Raw genomic sequence first — 20634 nt, 5'->3', positions numbered from 1 at the left:
GACTTTTTGAATAAAAGATTGGCTGGAATCAATTGTGGCGCCATGTTGCGTTTGGAGACCCCCTGATGTGCCTAAACAGTGGAAACCCCTCAATTCTAACTCCAACACACCCCTAACCCTTATCCCAACTGTAGCCGTAACCCTAACCACAACCCTAACCCCAACACACCCCTAACCACAACCCTAATTCCAACCCAACCCTAAGGCTATGTGCCCACGTTGCGGATTCGTGTGAGATTTTTCCGCACTATTTTTTAAAAATCCGCGGGTAAAAGGCACTACGTTTTACCTGCGGATTTACCGCGGATTTACAGTGTTTTTTGTGCGGATTTCACCTGCGGATTCCTATTGAGGATCAGGTGTAAAACGCTGCGGAATCCGCACAAAGAATTGACATGCTGCGGAAAATACAACGCAGCGTTTCCGCGTGGTATTTTCTGCACCATGGGCACATCGGATTTGGTTTTCCATATGTTTACATGGTACTGTAAACCTGATGGAACACTGCTGCGAATCCGCAGCGGCCAATCCGCAGCCAAATCCGCACCGTGAGCACATAGCCTAATTCTAAAGGTATGTGCACACGCTGCGGAAAACGCTGCGGATCCGCAGCAGTTTCCCATGAGTTTACAGTTCAATGTAAACCTATGGGAAACAAAAATCGCTGTACACATGCTGCGGAGAAACTGCACGGAAACGCAGGGGTTTACATTCCGCAGCATGTCACTTCTTTCTGCGGATTCCACAGCAGTTTTACAACTGCTCCAATAGAAAATCGCAGTTGTAAAACCGCAGTGAAATGTGCAGAAAAACCGCGGTAAATCCGCCATAAATCCGCAGCGGTTTAGCACTGTGGATTTATCAAATCCGCTGCGGAAAAATCCGCAGAGGACCAGAATACGTGTGCACATACCGAAACCCTAACCTTATCTCTACCCCTAACCCTACCCCTAACCCTACCCCTAACCCTACCCCTAACCCTACCCCTAACCTTACCCCTAACCCTACCCCTAACCCTACCCCTAACCCTACCCCTAACCCTACCCCTAGCCCTAACCCTAGTTCTAACTCCAACCTTAGTGAAAAAAAAAAAATTCTTTATTTTATTATTGTCTCTACCTATGGGGGACAAAGGGGGGTGTCATTTACTGTTTTTTTTTACTTTGATCACTGCGATAGGTTTTATCACAGTGATCATAATTCACATTGGAACGAATCTGCCGGTCGGCAGATTCGGCGGGCGCACTGCGCATGCACCCGCCATTTTGGAACATGGCGGCGCCCAGGAAAGAAGACGGACGGACCCCGGGAGGCTCGGTAAGTATAAGGGGGGGGGAGATCAGGGCACGGGGGGGGGGGGCGTCGGAGCACGGGGGGGGGGGGGGGCTTTTGTGGATCGGAGCATGGGGGTGGATCGGTGTGCGGGCGGGTGGATTGGTGTGCGGGGGGGTGGATCGGTGTGCGGGGGGTGGATCGGTGTGCAGGGGGTGGGATTGGAGCACGGGGGGAGTGGAGCACAGGACGGAGTGGAGCGGACCACAGATCGGAGGGCAGGGGGGGCGATGGGTGGGGGCACAAAAGTGTCTCCAGCCATGGCCGATGATATTGCAGCATCGGCCATGGCTGGATTGTAATATTTCACCAGTTTTTTAGGTGAAATATTACAAATCGCTCTGATTGGCAGTTTCACCTTCAACAGCCAATCAGAGCGATCGTAGCCACGGGGGGGGGGGGTGTGAAGCTAAACTACCACTCCCCCTGTCCCTGAAGGCCGGGTGAAATTGGAGTTAACCCTTTCACCCGGCCTGCAGGAGCCCAATCCGGCCATGACGCATATGCTGTGTCACAGGTCGGATTGGCACGGGTTTTCATGACGCATACGCTGTGTCAAAGGTCGGGAAGGGGTTAACATACTGACCAAATACTGAACATGTGAATTTGGCCTAAGAGACTGCCAAGTCTGGGTAGAGTGACCGCCTGCCAGTTTGCACATCACTGTCTGTACTCGGACAAATTAACAGTATTGCTTTTATCCCCTAACTGACATTTAACATAAATGTACATGGTAATGTAGAAGATGTTACTGTTCGTAGCTGTAACGTTTAGAAGGTTGTGTGTGGGAAGGGGACACTCTTGATCGCTATTATAAGTGCGATGCTAATGGTTCTGATGACACCTCTTCAACTCATCCAGCAAAAATCAAACCCTCAAAATGTTGTCTATCATAAAATGGAAACATTATCTATTCATATATGGCAACTGTAAAAATGTATTATTGTTTAAAAACAAAGTTTTTTTTTATTGTGTATAAAAGTAGGAAAACCTAATATCACTGTATCACTGTAGTCGTACTGACCCAAATATTATTCTGGATCCCAAAAATTGCACTGAAACTCAGTTAACATTTATCCTGTGGTCTACCCTGATTGATGTATGTAGGTGTTTCCGTCTATATTCCAAAAAAAAAAAACATGAAGGAGCATTCACTATGAGGCTGATTGTCACTTCTGACTTAATCTATCCGCGTACCTGGTGGTGCCCCGTCTTTTTAGGCATGCACATAAGATCAGTCAATCACAATTTTATGCACCTCTAAAAGACTGATTCTAAAGTGATTCAAAGTACCTCACTATAGTCAATGAATATTCAAATTGCCTCTTCTGAGAAAAAGAGGACTTAAACTCTATAGCGCCACCTGTTGGAAGTAGCGATCCTACAAGTCACAATCAACCCTTAAACGAGTTGTGCAATATGACTTAGGAGGACAAAAGCCAAATCAGTATCTCAATTCACAGACACGGTGTTTCGGGCTGTTGGCCCTCGTCAGTGCGAAGCATAAGAACTGAGTTGGCTAGGTGAGAGGCTCTGGACTGGGGTCTAAGGGGTAACGTTTCTCCTTATGGAGAGTGACATACCAGCTCTGGCTTGTCAAGGTAAGGAGGCTTATTCGCCGTGCAATGCTCCTCTGGGAAATTAAATATTCAAATTGCCTCTTCTGAGAAAAAGAGGACTTAAACTCTGTAGCGGCACCTGTTGGAAGTAGTGATCCTACAAGTCACAATCAACTCTTTTACGAGTTGTGCAATATGACAGGATAAAAGCCAAATCAGTATCTCAATTCGCAGACACTGTGTTTCGGGCTGTTGGCCCTCGTCAGTGCGAAGCATGAGAACTGATTTGGCTAGGTGAGAGGCTCTGGACTGGGGTCTAAGGGGTAACGTATAGTATAGTCATTGAATGGATCCGTTAGGGGTTCCTTCTGAATCTTGTTTTTCGCTGACTTGTATGGAAAACCTGTAGTAAATGCTCATCAAACTGCACAGGATGAATATGAATTGAGCCGTAAGTGATCTAAGTGTACTAATAAAGACTTCAACTCAGATCATCTGTAAATGGGGAAAAAAGGAGCTTTTCATGTTACTGGTTGCACAAACGTTGGAATACTGACATGCCCATTGACCCCACCTCCCAAAAAATAAATTCCGGAGAAATCTGTGCACTCAAATCCAAAGCCCCTTCCTTTCTCAGTTGCCAAAGTGTGTCTAAATCACGGGTAACATCATAGTGTTTGGCATGAAATTGGTATCGAGAATCCACTTTACAATTTAGAGAGTATGTCTCCAGATGCACTGTTGAGCACAATACATTAACCACTGCAATGGCATTTTTGCGATCTTCACTCTGCACCACCAGTTGTCTTTTTATTTCTGGAAAGACATTTGGGATCAAAGTATTTTGTACGCACATAGATTAATTCCCAGAGAGTAGTAATTTCCAATTGAAAAAGTGGGAAGTAGAGTTTCTGCTGTTCTGGCACTTCAGTGGCTCTGCAAATAGCACCTGCAATCTATTTCAGGTAAATCTCCAGTCCAAAAAGTCTCATAGTGCTACTTTCTGTCTGAGCATTGCTACATTCCCTGGCAGTACTGTATGAGCACATACGGGAGCAGCGTTTGGGGAAAGTTGTGTAATACATTAGTCAATTTTCATCTACTAGCACTTATGAAAATGAAAATTCTGGGGTTAAAACATTGTAGATGTAAAAATGGTATTATTATTCTGTGATGTCAATATGCTTACTAATCCTCTAGTTAAATTAATTGAAATAGGGTTACTTTTGGAGGTTTCTGCTGTTCTGGCTCCTCAGCATCTTTGATAATGTGTAGTGATGAGCGAGTATACTCGTTGCTCGGGTTTTCCCGAGCACGCTCGGGTGGTCTCCAAGTATTTGTAACTGCTCGGAGATTTAGTTTTTGTTGACGAAGCTGCATGATTTAAGGCTGCTAGCCAGCCTGAGTACATGTGGGGGTTGTCTGGTTGCTAGGGAATACCCACATGTATTCAAGCTGTCTATCAGCTGTAAATCATGCAGCTGAGACTACAAAAACTAAATCTCCGAGCACTTACAAATACTCGGAGACCACCTTCGAGTATTAATGTAGGTCTCTGTAGATAAGCCCCTGATGGCAGTGGCCGAAGCTTATATACAAAGTAGTAGGTGACAGATTCCCTTTAAGTGAATTGGTCCCCCCCCAAAAAAAAAACAAACAAACAGGTTTTGTAGATTTAATTGGAAATAAAATTTCTGCTGAACTAAAATGTGACTATACAAATGCACTGAGCATGGGAATCAAACAAGGAGAATTGGAGCTGCTAGCACAGGAAAAGAGATATGATGTCATAGGCATCACTGAAGCTTGATGGGATGATACACATGATTGGAATACAAACCTTGAAGGCTACAACTTATTAAATAGAAACAGGATTAACAGGAGGGGAGAAAGTGTTACATTGTATGTTAGAAAATCCTATATCTCCACAGAGATCCAAGCTTCAGAGAATTCTGCAGAAACTGTTTGAGTAAGAATACAAGGAGAGAAGTACAGAAAGGACACTATTGTAGGTGTTTTACTATAGGCCACCTGGGCAGACTGAAGATAGGGTTGAACTTTTTTTTTTTTTTGTACATCATATGTCTCTGTTCTCAAAAAAGTATGACATAATGATCATGGGATATTTTACCTATCCATCTATTTGTTTGGAATCTCTCAGGCAAAACTAATGGGTCTAGAACATTCTTATCTTCTCTTGCTGACAACATTATCTTTCAAAAAGTAGAATCTGCAATCTTGGACCTAATTTTTACCAACAGGGAGGAAATGGTTGAGGAAGTAAAGGTGGCTGGTAATGTCTGTGAGAAAGAGGAATAATGGTGGCGCTCACCGTCCCATCTAAAAATACCTTTTATTGATTCACATTAAAATGTGGGAGCAGGAAGATCTTTTGTGGAACATGTCGAACTGCAGTCATTTCACGCTTAGTGTGCTTCACAGGGTCCTATAGTAGAGTCGGAAATGTCAGAAATGTTTTACAAATAACAAAGGAATCTCCCCACACATAACATTTTTACAAAGTAACGTTCCTTCGCCTTTTAATATAAGACACAAACAGAATGGAAATATGACATTATAATCCCTAAAAACAATTAAAACATAGAACAGTTTTACCATCACAAAAATATTATAAAGTTTGTCATTTAATCCTGTAGCACTTTACGCCCGGGTGCGTATAATCCACCTGGCTTCTCTTCTTAGAACTACTGTATTTTTCGGACAGTAAGATGCCCTTATTCCCCCCCAAAATTTGGGGGGATAATAGGGGGTGGGTCTTATACTGCGAACGCAGGCTTACCGAGTGGTTGCGGCAGACGTGGGCTGCCGAAGGCTTAAGGAAAATGTCTGCAGAAGACCACACGTGCGCAGATTGAAATCTCTGCGGCACTCGGCTTCAGGAAAATGGTCACAGGGAAACCCGTGATGCGCTCTACTCACCGTGGACTCCAGGCTGCCGCCGCATTTCTGCCACCGCCGCATTTCTGCCACCGCCGCATTTCTGCCGCCGGCATACTGAAGAAGGGACCCTGCTCAGGTGCACTCTGCACTGCCACCACCGCAGCATCGCCACACCTCTGCCGCTGGCATCCGGAGGATGGGACCCTGGTCCAGCTCTGCTTCACCGCCGCCATCGGATCTGCAGCATCGCACCCTGGGACTGCAGCAGTTCCCCAATTCTGCTGCTGCCGGCTTCCTGAGGAAAGGACCCTGCCTTCTGTGACCCTGCTGTACCCAGCCGGCTCTCGGGGAAAATACCTTAAATTTGGACAATTAGACAGATCCCCATCTTATAAAAAAAAAATTTTTCTGCTATTTTCCACCCCAAAATTTGGGGTGCGTCTTATGGTCCAGTGTGTCTTATAGTCCGAAAAACACGGTAATTTATGGAGCTCTCCTGCTTGTGCTGGTAACATAACTCTCTCAATCCTACAAAGCGTAATAAATGGGGGTTGCCACTGTGGTGTTCGCTCATGTGTTGTGTTAAATATGGTGACTTTTTTTCCCATTTGTATAGATTTAAAGTGTTCTCAAAAAACGGACAAATAGGGGCCAAATCGTTTTGCCAATATTGAAAAAATTGCAGGAGCAGAATAACACAAACTATATAGCAACTGCGGGAGGAAATAAAATCTTGGACATGGTGCATTAAGGCTATGTGCGCACGTTCAGGATTTCTTGCAGAAATTTCCTGAGCAAAACAGGACATTTTCTGCAAGAAATCCGCATGCGTTTTTCTCGCGTTTTTACCGCGTTTTTTTTTTTTTGTGTGGATTTTTCCGGAGGTTCCCAATGCAATAATATAGTGGGAAATCCACCAAAAATCTGCAAAATTAATGACCATTCTGCGGTTTTTACTGCAATGCGTTTTTTTTGCGCAAAAAAATGCAACATGTGCACAAAAATTGCGGAATACATTCCAAATGATGGGATGCATAATGTATGCGTTTTTTCGCGTTTTTATAGCGAAAAAACGCAAAAAAACCTTAAAGTCTGCAACGTGTGCACACAGCCTAAATCTCCTATATTGAAGGAATTGGGAAGTTAGATGAAAAGGGCAAAAAGAGCAATGTCCACATTGAAAATTACCCACTGGTTTACTTAAATTTAATCAATTTCTTATTTCTGTTTTAACATAAGGCACTAAAGCGTCCTTTAGATTTGTAGGTCTCCTGCAGGATACCAACGGTCCTTGCGATACTGTGTCTGTTATATCTACATACCTTTCTAAAATATTCCAATATTTCTTGACTAGGTGTTTCCAGTCAGCTAACGCTCGGCACGCTCATTGCTATCTAATTAACGCTGCTGGTGATTAAACTAAAGTAAATGATTACAACATTCAATAGCGCTTACGCAGGTGATAAATTAACGTGTGGTAATGTGTGTGGACGGAGCATCGTGTGGTAATGTGTGAGGACGGAGCCTCGTGTGGTAATGTGTGGGGACGGAGCCTTGTGTGGTAATGTGTAAGGACGGAGCCTCGTGTGGTAATGTGTGGGGACGGAGCTTCGTCTGGTAATGTGTGAGGACGGAGCATAGTGTGGTAATGTGTGGGGGCGGGATTATGTGTGGCGATGTGGTGGGGGCAGAGCTACTGTGCAGGGGGCGTGATTAGTGAGTAATCACGATGCCTCTTATATATATATATATATATATATATATATATATATATATATATATATATATATATATATATAGATATAGATATAGATATAGATATAGATATAGATGGCTGCCCTGATCTGTTTCTCCATAGGCTCTATTTAAAGCTAAAAATAAACCTTTTTCCTTTGTTTTTATTTTTATCATAACTTTTTATCAGATCACATTGAGAGAAGGTATTGGCTCTACTTATGGCTGTATCTAATAATGAGTTTGAATAACCTCTGTCTAAAAATCTTTTTTTTTAAGAAAAAGAGATTGTTCTCTAAAGAGATCATCATTACTGTTTATCCTTCTAAGCCTCAAGGACTGGCTATAGAGATTTTATTTGTATGAGGAGGGTGGGCACTACCATAATGTAACAGGGAATTTGTGGATGAGGTTTTTTCCTTCACCTCATTGGGGGACACAGGACCATGGGTGTTATGCTACCTGCCACTAGGTGGACACTAAGAAAACTTGAACAGAATTAGCTCCTCCTCTGCAGTATACATAGTAACATAGTTATTAAGGTTGAAGGAAGACTTTAAGTCCATTTAGTTCAACTCATAGCCTAACCTAACATGTTGATCCAGAGGAAGGCAAAAAACAACCCATGTGGCAAAGAGTAAGCTCCACACTGGGGAAAAAAATTCCTTCCCAACTTCACATACGGCAATCAGACTAGATCCCTGGATCAACACCCTATCAAGGAATCTAATATATATAACCTAAAACATTATACTTTTCAAGAAAGGCATCCAGTCCCCTCTTAAATTTTAGTAATGAATCACTCATTACAACATCATATGGCAGAGAGTTCCATAGTCTCACTGCTCTTACAGTAAAGAATCCTCGTCTGTTATAATGCCTGAACCTTCTTTCCTCCAGACGTAGAGGATGCCCCTTGTCCCTGTCTCAGGTCTATGATTAAAAAGATCATCAGAAAGGTCTTTGTACTGTCCACTCATATATTTATACATTAAAATAAGATCACTCCTTAGTCTTCGTTTTTCCAAACTAAATAGCCCCAAGTGTAATAACCTATTTTGGTATTGCAGACCCCCCAGTCCTCTAATAACCTTGGTCGCTCTTCTTTGCACCCGCTCTAGTTCAGCTATGTCTTTCTTATACACCAGAGACCAGAACTGTGCACAGTATTCTAAGTGTGGTCGAACTAGTGACTTGTATAGAGGTAAAATGATGTTCTCATCATGAGCATCTATGCCTCTTTTAATGCATCCCATTAATTTATTTGCCTTTGTAGCAGCTGCCTGACACTGGCCACTAAATGTGAGTTTGTCATCCACCCATACACCCAGGTCTTTTTCATTGATGTTTTTGCCCAGTGTTTTAGAATTAAGCACATAGTTATACATCTTATTACTTCTACCCAAGTGCATGACCTTACATTTATCCCCATTAAAGCTCATTTGCCATTTATCAGCCCAAGCTTCTAGTTTTCATAAATCATCCTGTAATATAAAATTGTCCTCCTCTGTATTGATTACCCTGCAGAGTTTAGTGTCATCTGCAAATATTGAAATTCTACTCTGAATGCCCCCTACAAGGTCACTAATAAATATGTTAAAAAGAAGAGGGCCCAATACTGACCCCTGTGGTACCCCACTGCTATCCGCGACCCAGTCAGAATATGCTCCATTAATAACCACCCTTTGTTTCCTATCCCTGAGCCAGCTCTTAACCCATTTACACATATTTTCCCCTATCCCCATTATTCTCATTTTATTTATCAACCTTTGTGTGGCACTGTATCAAAAGCTTTTGAAAAGTCCATATACACTACGTCCACTGCGTTCCCTTGGACACAAGGTGCTACAGGATTCAATGAGAAACTTGACATGTCAGTCTTTTGTGATGGTAATACTGTTCTATGTTTTAATTGTTTTTGGTGATTATTATGTCATGTTCCCATTTTGTTTGTGTCTAATTTTAAAAAGCGATGGGGCGTTCCTTTGTAAAATAATGATGTTATGTTTGGAGGTTCCTTTGTTACCTGTCATTTTCAATAATTTGAAGCGCACTAGGCGCAAAACTGCCGTCGTCTGACGTGTTCCACAGAAGATTTTCCAGCTCCCACATTTAATGTGAATCAATAAAAGATATTTTTAGTTGGGTCTGTGAGTTTGACTGTTGTTCTACTTTCTAACAGACATTGCTTGAATTGTTTCTTTCCTGGGTGGGCACCCGAGATTCTAGGGGCGGTATATACAGCTTTCCCTGTAAGGACTGGTAAAGTTGGCAACAGGTTCATCAGTGGTGAAGATTACTTTGTCCTTTCCACTTGTTCAGTAAAGGTGGCTGGGAATTTAGGAGGCAGCTTTCATGCTATCCTCAAATTTTGGATTAGAAGAGAAGGGGGCCAACGAGGACTGAGGCTTTAAGATTGGACTTCAGAAAGGCAGATTTTCATGTACTCAAAATGAGGGTAGGAAAGAGGGTAGGGTGTTCTAAAAAAAACATTAGTATCCAAGAGGGATTATAGACTTTGCTAAATGAAATTCTCACTTCCCAATCTGTAGAAATCCCGAAAAGAAATGGAAACATATAAAAAGACCAAGACAGAAGAACAAAAAACTTAATCACTTGTTAAAAAGGAAAAAAAAAACATATTACATGGAAAGAGAGGGGCATATCTAAAGAAGAATATAATGCTGTTTGCAGGCAATGCAGAGCAAACTTTAGCGGAGATAAAGCCAGTAATGAAGTGATGCTTGCAAGGGAGACCAAAAATAATGTTCAGAAGGCCAAACGTTTACATTCCTATTTTGCGTCTGTGTTCTCTAAGAAAGCAATTGTAGCATCAACTGATCTTCATGATACCTTTGAAGGAATAAAATAATTTACACTATCCATAAACAGAGAGATGTTGTGGGAACACTTAGCTAATCTAAATGAATTTAAATGTCATGGTCCAGATGACTTACATCCTAGGATACTGGAAGAGTTATGTGAAATTGCAAAAGCACTAGGCAGAATCTGAAAAATCCTGGAGAATGCGAAGTCCCAGAAGTTTGGAGAAATGCAAATGTCTCTTTCTTCTAAGGCTATGTGCACACGTTCAGGTTTTTTCGCGGTTTTTCGTGGTAAAAACGCTATAAAAACTCATTAAAACCGCATACATTATGCATTCTATCATTTAGAATGCATTCTGCATGTTATGTGCACATGGATGCGTTTTTTTCCGCGAAAAAAACGCATCGCGGTAAAAAAATGAGCGTGTTCATTATTTTTGCGGATTTTCTGCATTTTCCCCGCAATTCTATGCATTTGGAAAAAACGCACAAAAAACGCACCAAAACGCGTCAAAAACGCGTTAAAATCGCATGCAGATTTCTGGCAGAAATGTCCGGTTTTTGTCAGGAAAATTTCTGCAAGAAATCCTGACGTGTGCACATACCCTAAAATGGAAAGATGATGGAGCCAGGAAATTACAGGCCAGTGAGCCTTATCTTTATACTGGGAAAGATCTTTGAACAAATTCGTACTTGGATAAACATACAGTAATTAACCAGAGCCAGCATGGGGCAGCACGGTGGCTCAGTGGATAGCACTGCAGCCTTGCAGCGCTGGAGTCCTTGGTTCTAATCCCACCTTGGACAACATCTGCAAGGAGTTTGTATGTTCTCACCGTGTTTGCGTGGGTTTCCTCCGGGTACTCCGGTTTCTTTCTTTCCCTTTCCTCCCACACTCCAAAGACATACTGATAGGGAATTTGGGACATCTGGGACAGTGATGATATTGTTTGCAAACTGTAAAATGCTGCGGAATATGTTAGCGCTATATGAAAATAAAGATTATTATTAAAAAATAAAGATTATTAGCATGGATTTGTAGCAAGCACGCCATGCCCGATTAATCTGATTTCCTTCTAGGATGAAGGATGAATCACTGACTGGGTGGATCAGGGAAGTGGGGTAGATGTAGTATATCTCGAATTCAGGAAAGCATTTGTATCTCATACTATCCTTATGGAATTGACAAGGTTATGGTTAGGTGGATTCATAACTGGCTCAGTGATCATACTAAGTGGTTACATGGTTGCACATCCAATTGGAAGAGTGTTTCAAGTGGGGTACCACAAGGCTCTGCCCTGGCCCCAATTTTGTTAAACCTTTTTATAAATGATCTAGATAAGGGTACTAAAGGTAAATTGATCAAATTAGCAGATTATGCAAAGCTAGGAGGCATAGCTAACACTAAAGACAGAGAATTCCAAAGGAAGCCTAAACAATGGGTAGCGACTAATAGAATGGTATTTAACATGGAGAAATGCAAAATTCTACATCTGGGCAAGAAAAGAAAAATTACTTCTTCAGAATGGGAGGCATAGAACTAAGCAACACCACATGTGAAAAAGACATGGGTATACCAATAGATCACAGACTGCACGTGAGTCAGCAGTGTGATGCAGCAGCAAAAGGCAAAATCAGTTTTAGGATGTATTAAGAGAAGCCCAGAGTCTAGATCATCTTAATTAATTATCCCCTCTACTCCTCCTTGGTCAGGCCTCATCTGGAATATTAAACTATGTCCAGTTCTAGGCACCACATTTTTAAAGAAACATTGAAAAACTGGAGCAAGTTCAGAGAAGAGCTGCAAGGTTGATAAGTGGGTTGCAAACTATGTCCTACAAGGAACAGTTAAAGGATTTTGGAATGTTTAGCATACAAAAACGAAGGCTAAGAGTAGGCTTACTAACTGTCTACAAGTATCTGAAGGGATGTCACAGTGTAGAGGGATCATCCTTATTCTCATTTGCTCATGGAAACACAAGAAACAATGGAATAAAACTAAAATGGAAAAGATAGACTAGATATTACAAAATACATTAAGGGTATATGCACACGTTGTGGATTCCATTGGGGATTTTTCCAAGCGGATTCTGCAGAATCTACGGATTTTGTGCGTGTTTCACCTGCCTTTTTACACCTGCGGATTCCTATAAAGGAACAGATGTAGAACGCTGCGGAATCTGCACAAAGAATTGACATGCTGCGGAAAATAAACCGCTGCGTTTGTGCGGAATTTTCCGCAGCATGTTCACACCATGTTCACTGCGGATTTGGTTTTCCGTAGGTTTACATGGTACTGTACAACGCATGGAAAACTGCTGCGGACCCGCAACCAAACCCGCATCGTGTGCACATACCCTTACAGCGAAAGTGATCAATGAGTAGGACAGGCTGCCACAAGACGTGGTGAGTTCACTTTTAATAGAAGTCTTCAAATAGAGGCTGCACAGACCTTCGTCTAAGATGGTTTAGTAACTCCTGCTTTGAGCAGGGGGTAGGACATGATGACTTTAGTGGTCCCTTCCAACTCTATCATTCTATGATTCAATGATAGTGTGTCATATGATGAGCATAAAAAGTTTCAAAATTCAGAATTTTTGTAAGTTTCCGATTGGTTAAGTTTCAAAATAATTACTTCCTAAAGTTCCACACAGCCGATCTAAAATTTTTGTTCTCGTCGGTAAGGTGAAAATTGGCCTCAGTGGGAAAGAGTTAAACAGCTGCCAATTCATGGCCATTAGAATATATCAAATTCTTTTATGATTCAACCTTTATCTACTGTTCATTCAATAGAGTTCCTTTTGAACTTTTAAAAAAATGTTTTCTATTTGTCTACATTCATGATGCATTGTAACTGGATCACCAATTTCTAATTTCTTTAATTTACATCTTTAACAGTAAAAACTGTACTGCCATATATTCTTTTTGTAGATGAGTCACTGGAAATAGATGAAGAAGACTTTGCTGTTCTTATAAAGCTGTTTTGTGTACACACAAAGTAAGTTTTTAAGTTTTACTTTAACTTTTTGCCTAAAGCCAAATTAAATATAATTCCACACCAAACATAAAAAAGGGGGTGGAAAAAAGTATTGGCACTGTTCGAAAAATCTTGTGATGCTTCTCTAATTTGTGTAATTAACAGCACCTGTAACTTACCTGTGGCACCTAACAGGTGTTGACAATAACTAAATCACACTTGCAGCCATTTGACATGGATTAAAGTTGACTCAACCCCTGTCCTGTGTCCTTGTGTGTACCACATTGAGCATGGAGAAAAGAAAGAAGACCAAATAACTGTCTGGGGACTTGAGAAACCAAATTGTGAGGAAGCATGAGCAATCTCAAGGCTACAAGTCCATCTCCAAAGACCTGAATGTTCCTGTGTCTACCGTGCACAGTGTCATCAAGAAGTTTAAAGCCCATGGCACTGTGGCTAACCTCCTTAGATGTGGACGGAAAAGAAAAATTGACAAGAGATTTCAACGCAAGATTGTGCGGATGTTGGATAAAGAACCTCGACTAACATCTAAACAAGTTCAAGCTGCCCTGCAGTACGATGTTAGAGCAGTGTCAACCCGTAATATCCGTCAGCATCTGAATGAGAAGTGACTGTATGGTAGGAGACCCAGGAAGACACCACTTCTTACCCCGAGACATAAAAAAGTCAGGCTGGAGTTTGCCAAAACTTACCTGTAAAAGCCTAAAACGTTTTGGAAGAATGTTCTCTGGTCAGATGAGACAAAAGTAGAGCTTTTTGGGCAAATGCATCAACATAGAGTTTACAGGAGAAAAAAGAGGCATTCAAAGAAAAGAACACGGTCCCTACAGTCAAACATGGTGGAGGTTCCCTGATGTTTTGGTGTTGCTTTGCTGCCTCTGGCACTGGACTGCTTGACCGTGTGCATGGCATTATGAAGACTACCAACAAATTTTGCAGCATAATGTAGGGCCCAGTGTGAGAAAGCTGGGTCTCCCTCAGAGGTCATGGGTCTTCCAGCAGGACAATGACCCAAAACACACTTCAAAAAGCACTAGAAAATGGTTTGAGAGAAAGCACTGGAGACGTCTATGGTGGCTAGCAATGAGTCCAGACCTGAATCCCATAGAACACTTGTGGAGAGATCTAAAAATGGCAGTTTGGAGAAGGCACCCTTCAAATATCAGGGACCTTGAGCAGTTTGCCGAAGAAGAATGGTCTAAAATTCCAGCAGAGCATTGTAAGAAACTCATTGATGGTTACCGGAAGCGGTTGGTCGCAGTTATTTTGGCTAAAGGTTGTGCAACCAAGTATTAGGCTGAGGGTGCCAATACTTTTGTCTGGCCCATTTTTGGAGTTTTGTGTGAAATGATCAATGTTTTGCTTTTTGCTTCATTCTCTTTTGTGTTTTTTTCATTTAAGACAAATTAAATGAAGATAATAATACCAAAGCATTTGTGATTGCAATCATTTTCAGGAAGAAACTGAGAATTATCTGACAGAATTTTAGGGGTGTCAATACTTTTGGCCATCACTGTATACCCATACAGTACAGACCAAAGGTTCGGACACACCTTCTCATTTAAAGATTTTTCTGTATTTTCATGACTATCAAAATTGTAAATTCACACTGATGGCATCAAAACTATGAATTAACATATGTGGAATTATTATATACTTAACAAAAAGTGTGAAACAATTGAAAATGTCTTCTTTTCTAGGTTCTTCAGAGTAGCCACCTTTTGCTTTCATAACTGCTTTGCACACTCTTGGCATTCTCTTGATTAGCTTCAAGAGGTAGTCACCGGAAATGGTTTTCACTTCACAGGTGTGCCCTGTCAGGGTTTAATAAATGGGATTTCTTGCCTTATAAATGGTGTTGGGACCATCAGTTGTGTTGAGCAGAAGTCTGACGCATACACAGCTGATAGTCCTACTGAATAGACTGTTAGAATTTGCATTATGGCAAGAAAAAAGCAGTGGCCATCTTTACTTTAAGAAATAAAGGTCAGTCAGTCCGAAAAATTGGGAAAACTTTGAAAGTGTCCCAAGTGCAGTTGCAAAAACCATCATGCGCTACAAAGAAACTGGCTCACATGAGGACCCCCCCCAGGAAAGGAAGACCAAGAGTCACCTCTGCTTCTGAGGATAAGTTTATTTGAGTCAGCAGCCTCAGAAATCACAGGTTAACAGCAGCTCGGATTAGAGACCAGGACAATACCACACAGAGTTCTGGCAGCAGACACATCTCTACAACAGCTGTTAAGAGGAGACTTTGTGCAGCAGGCCTTCATGGTAAAATAGCTGCTAGGAAACCACTGCTAAGGACAGGCAACAAGCAGAAGAGATTTGTTTGGGCTAAAGCAGAGGTGTCAAACTGCATTCCTCGAGGTCCGCAAACAGGTCATGTTTTCAGGATTTCCTTGTATTGCACAGGTGATAATTTAATCACCTGCAGAGAATGATTCCAGCACCTTGTGCAATGCTAAGGAAATCCTGAAAACATGACCTGTTTGCGGCCCTCGAGGAATGCAGTTTGACACCTCTGGGCTAAAGAACACAAGGAATGGACATAAGACCAGTGGAAATCTGTGCTTTGGTCTGATGAGTCCAAAATTTGAGATCTTTGGTTCCAACCACCGTGTCTTTGAGCGACGCAGAAAAGGTGAACGGATGGACTCCTACATGCCTCGTTCCCACCGTGAAGCGTGGAGGAGGAGTTGTGATGGTGTGGGGTTGCTTTGCTGGTGACACTGTTGGGGATTTATTCAACATTGAAAGCATACTGAACCAGCATGGCTACCACAGCATCTTGCAGCGGCATTCTATTCCATTCGGTTTGCGTTTAGTTGGACCATCGTTTATTTTTCAACAGGACAATGACCCCAAAAACACCTCCAGGCTGTGTAAGGGCTATTTTACCAAGAAGGAGAGTGATAGGGTGCTATGCCAGATGACCTGGCCTCCACAGACACCAGACCTAAACCCAATCGAGATGGTTTGGGGTGAGCTGGACCGCAGAGTGAAGGCAAAAGGGCCAACAAGTGCTAAGCATCTCTGGGAACTCCTTCAAGATTGTTGGAAGACCATTTTCGGTGACTACATCTTGAATCTCATCAAGAGAATGCCAAGAAAGTGAAAAGCATTCATCAAAGCAAAAGGTTTCTACTTGAAGAACCTAGAATATAAGAGATTTTCTGTTTCCCACTTTTTTGTTAAGTATATAATGCATAGTTTTGATGCCTTCAGTGTGAATTTACAAGCTTCATAGTCATGAAAATACAGAAAAATCTTTAAATGAGAAGGTGTGTCCAAACTTTTGGTCTGTACTGTATGTTGTAATAGGCACGCTATCAGTTGGATAGGCTATAACACTAATTGCTTATGGTCCATCCAGTGGGAATCCACTTGATTGACAGTGGTGACTTAGGCAGTTGTTACTTCCGACTCTTGTCAAATTTCACAGTAGGTTGAGTCACTACTGCCTCATTGGGCAAAGCCTGGGTGCATACACCTGTCTTCACCTTGCATTGCAGAGAAATTAAGTTTTTTCTTATATGTAGTTGAGTTGTTAAGGTGTATGGGCCTTTAACAGATCTTCCTGAGAATCTCCCTTCACCAGATTATTTTAAATAAAAAGGTTGTTACTAGTGTGAGGCTTAGATCAGGAGGGTACTCTTGTCTGTCAATATATGCCTCACACTGGTACCCCCTTTCATTTAAAATAAGCTCTTTAAACTATTTTCTTAATTTACTTGCAAATATCACTACAAATGTGTAGGTTTGTTTTTGTAAAATTTTCAGCCAAATTACGTGTAATGAATTCACAAGGTATAGGGCAGCACGGTAGCTCAGTGTTTAGCACTGCAGCCTTGCAGCGCTGGAGTCCTGGGTTCAAATCTCACCAAGGACAACATCTGCAAGGAGTTTGTATGTTCTCCCCGTGTTTGCGTGGGTTTTCTCCGGGTGCTCCGGTTTTCTTACACATTCCAGTATGATAGGGAACTTAGATTGTGAGCTCCATCGGGGACAGTGATGATAATGTGTGCAAACTGTAAAGTGCTGCGCTATATAAAAATAAAGATTTATTATTAGTTAAATTTTAAAAATCTTTAGCAGTAACTATATATTACAAAATATTTTCTTTTGTTTTAGCTACTGTGCTGTGAATTGTAATAATAACCGTTGTATCCTAAACTTTGTTCTTTGATTATCAGAGCTCTTCAAGATGTACAGATCAGATTTAAACCTCACCAGGGACCCTTGACGGAAGCTTCTGCCCTTTCTTCAAAAGTCGAGCCTCACGATTTTGGTATTTGTTTTCATTTTTTGTGTTCTTGATTTGTCAGTCTGCTTTCTGTCTATCTATCTATCAATCTATCCTCATAGATATGTAATATATACAGTAGATCATAAATTCACAGTTTTTTCTAATGGATATTGGTGTCTTTTCGATGTATGTACAAGTGCTCCTTAGGGCTGAGCGTGCTGCAGCCATGTGGTGCGGTGAAGTAATATTAGTGCGCTGCAGGTATTCCTCGCACATATGACCTCAATAGGGGAATACTTCAGGTCACTTGAGGAAGTGGGAATTTGAAAGTTGACCTTTAAAGGGAACCTGTCATCAGGATTGTGCACAGTAACCTACAGACAGTGTCAGTTTGCTGCCGTTATACTGATTACAATGATACCTTGGTTGATGAAATCCATCTTATGGTTGTTCTTTGATCTTTGTTTTCAGTTTTGAGTTGATATGCCCGTGCCCCGGGGCTGGGCTGTGGAGGTTCTTCATGTGGTGCTCTGATTAGGTATTCAGAATGCAGACTGCTAACAGGTTACTGATCCCTCACTGACCTGCCCTCTAGTTTGCATGATAAATACCTGTACATAGTGATGGAAATAAAACCCCGTCTGCAGGCAGGTGCAGGCCGTGACACTTACTCTGCACCATAATTGCATGTTTACTATGTAGTTACTACATGTGGTTGAGCTTTTCTTCAGGTGTTTAACCACAACTACAAGATGAATTTCAGCATCCAAGGTATCATTTTTATCAGTATAACGGTGCCGACCTGACACTGTGTAGTTTACTGGGCACAATCCTGCTGACAGGTTCTCTTAAATTTTATTGACATCATTTCATGTTTGATCTATACCTTTTCTTTATATGAAAGTCTCATGCGACTTATCCAACAAACACAACTGTACGGTTTTGGCCATTGCAATGCTGGTGCAGAAAATCAGGGGCTTTAAATAATTGCACATTTTTTTTTCAACTTTTTAAAAGACATGCACTTGATTTTAAAATTTTACAAAGACCCACCTCATGAACTTGCAGTTAACACAGTTGAAAAACCATGGTTGGGCTTGGGGTACCAGAAGACCTTCACATCTGTTAGATACTTTTTCAGCTTACAGAACTCAAAATTAAGCAGTATGGTAGATTCGTGGCTATCAGATGCAAGATTTTCATGCACCCGTTGATCTTAATAGCAATGGGTATTCCATCTCCAGCAAACCTTTGTTTTCTTAAAGTTGTGTTATTTTTCTGGTCTAACTAATCCTAGTACTAGTGATAGTACACTAATTAACCAATTAGACAGGCTCCATATTTAGCCAAATAAGTACACCTCAACCCCTACACAAACTTATTTGCCAAAACTTCTGTAGAATACTTGCTTTGCAGATAATTGGCATAGCATACCATTCATATGCAAACTTTTTTTTTTTTTTTTTTTTTTCTTTCAGAAACTCATTTGTCCTCATTTGGCAGAGAACTTATGTTGATCTTCCCTAATTTCACCCCCAGAAGTGATTGCATTTTAAAACTGCACCCCTCAAATTATTGTAAACTGCTGTTGGGAAATTTGTTAACCCTTCAGCTGCAGACAGGAATTAAGGCAAAGTGGAATGAAAAATTACATTTTTTTCCACTAAAATATTGCTTTCATTGCAAATATTTAATTTTCACAAGGGATAATAGGAGAAAATAAACCCTAAAATGTATTACACAATTTCTCCCAAACATGGCAGTATTCCATATGTGGTCAAAAAGTGCTGTTTAGGCGCATATGTGTAGACAGCGAGAGCAAGGAGTACAAAGAACCCCTTTTAAAACTTAAAAAAATCTTTTATAAAATATTATACTATCACGATTAAATAATTGAAAGAAATTATTTGGACAAAGGAATTAAAAAATGAAGGCCACGAACAATACAAGCTCTGATGCAAACATAGAATTATATATAAATCGGGAAGTTAACCTCCCATGACCACTATGTCGTAACAGTGTATATTGTGGTAGCCCCACTGCAGTATAACCAACACGATATAGAAGACTGCTATATGTTTCATTGCAGCCATTTGGTAAATTCAAAAAAGTTCATTAGTTTTCTCATTAATGTACACTCTCCACCCCATCCTGACTGGAAAAAAAAGTAAACATTTTTGCAAATTTATTAAAAAAAGAAAAACTGAAATATCACATGGTCATAAGTATTCAGAACCTTTGCTTAGTATTGAGTGGAAGAACTCTTTTGAGCTGGTTCAGCCTTGAGACTTCTTGGGAATGATACAACTCCTGGATTTGGGTATCCTCTTGCCATTCTTCCTTGCAGATCCTCTCCAGTTTTGTCAGGTTGGATGGTGAACTTTGGTGGACAGCCGCTTTCAGGTCTCTCCAGAGATGCTCAATTGGGTTTAGGTCAGAGCTCTGGCTGGGCCAGTCAAGAATGGTCACAGAGTTGTTCTGAAGCCACCCCTTTGTTATTTTAGCTGTGTTCTTAGGGTGATTGTCTTTTTGGAAGGTGAACCTTCAGCCAAGTCTGAGGTCCAGAGCACTCTGGAAGAGGTTTTCATCCAGGATATCTCTGTACTTGGCCGCATTCATGTTTCCTTCAATGACAACCAGTTGTCCTGTCCCTGCAGCTGAAATACACCCCCATAGCATAATGCTGCCAACACCATGTTTCACTGTTGGGATTGTATTGGGCAGATGAGCAGTGCCTGGTTTTCTTCACACATACCACTTAGAATTCTCACCAAAAAGATCTATCTTCGTCTCATCAGACCAGAGAATCTTATTTCTCATAGTCTGGGAGTCCTTTATGTGTTTTTTGCCAAACTCTATGCAGGCTCTCACGTGCCTTGCATGAGGCTTCCGACGGGCCACTCTGCCATAAAGGCCCAATTGGTGGAGGGCTGCAGTGATAGTTGACTTTGTGGAACTTTTTCCCATCTCCCTACTTGCATCTCTGGAACTCAGCCACAGTGATCTTGGGGTTGTTCTTTACCTCTCTCACCAAGG

General features: G+C 41.4%; 1 protein-coding gene across 2 annotated transcripts in view; it reads left to right on the top strand.

The window, feature by feature from the left end:
• EDC4 (enhancer of mRNA decapping 4) overlaps positions 1-20634 on the top strand; it is a 928397-nt gene that overhangs the window by 250494 nt on the left and 657269 nt on the right. For both annotated transcript variants that reach the window (XM_069740123.1, XM_069740124.1), the window contains exons 13-14: positions 13283-13349; positions 17546-17640. In XM_069740123.1, the coding sequence (XP_069596224.1) occupies positions 13283-13349; positions 17546-17640 (162 nt within the window). The remainder of the gene's footprint in view (positions 1-13282; positions 13350-17545; positions 17641-20634) is intronic.

The sequence above is a fragment of the Ranitomeya imitator genome, chromosome 9 (genome assembly GCF_032444005.1).
Source record: "Ranitomeya imitator isolate aRanImi1 chromosome 9, aRanImi1.pri, whole genome shotgun sequence".
Lineage (NCBI taxonomy): Eukaryota > Metazoa > Chordata > Amphibia > Anura > Dendrobatidae > Ranitomeya > Ranitomeya imitator.
The sequence above is the reverse complement of the archived record's forward strand: the minus strand, read 5'-3'. Positions and strand labels throughout refer to the sequence as shown.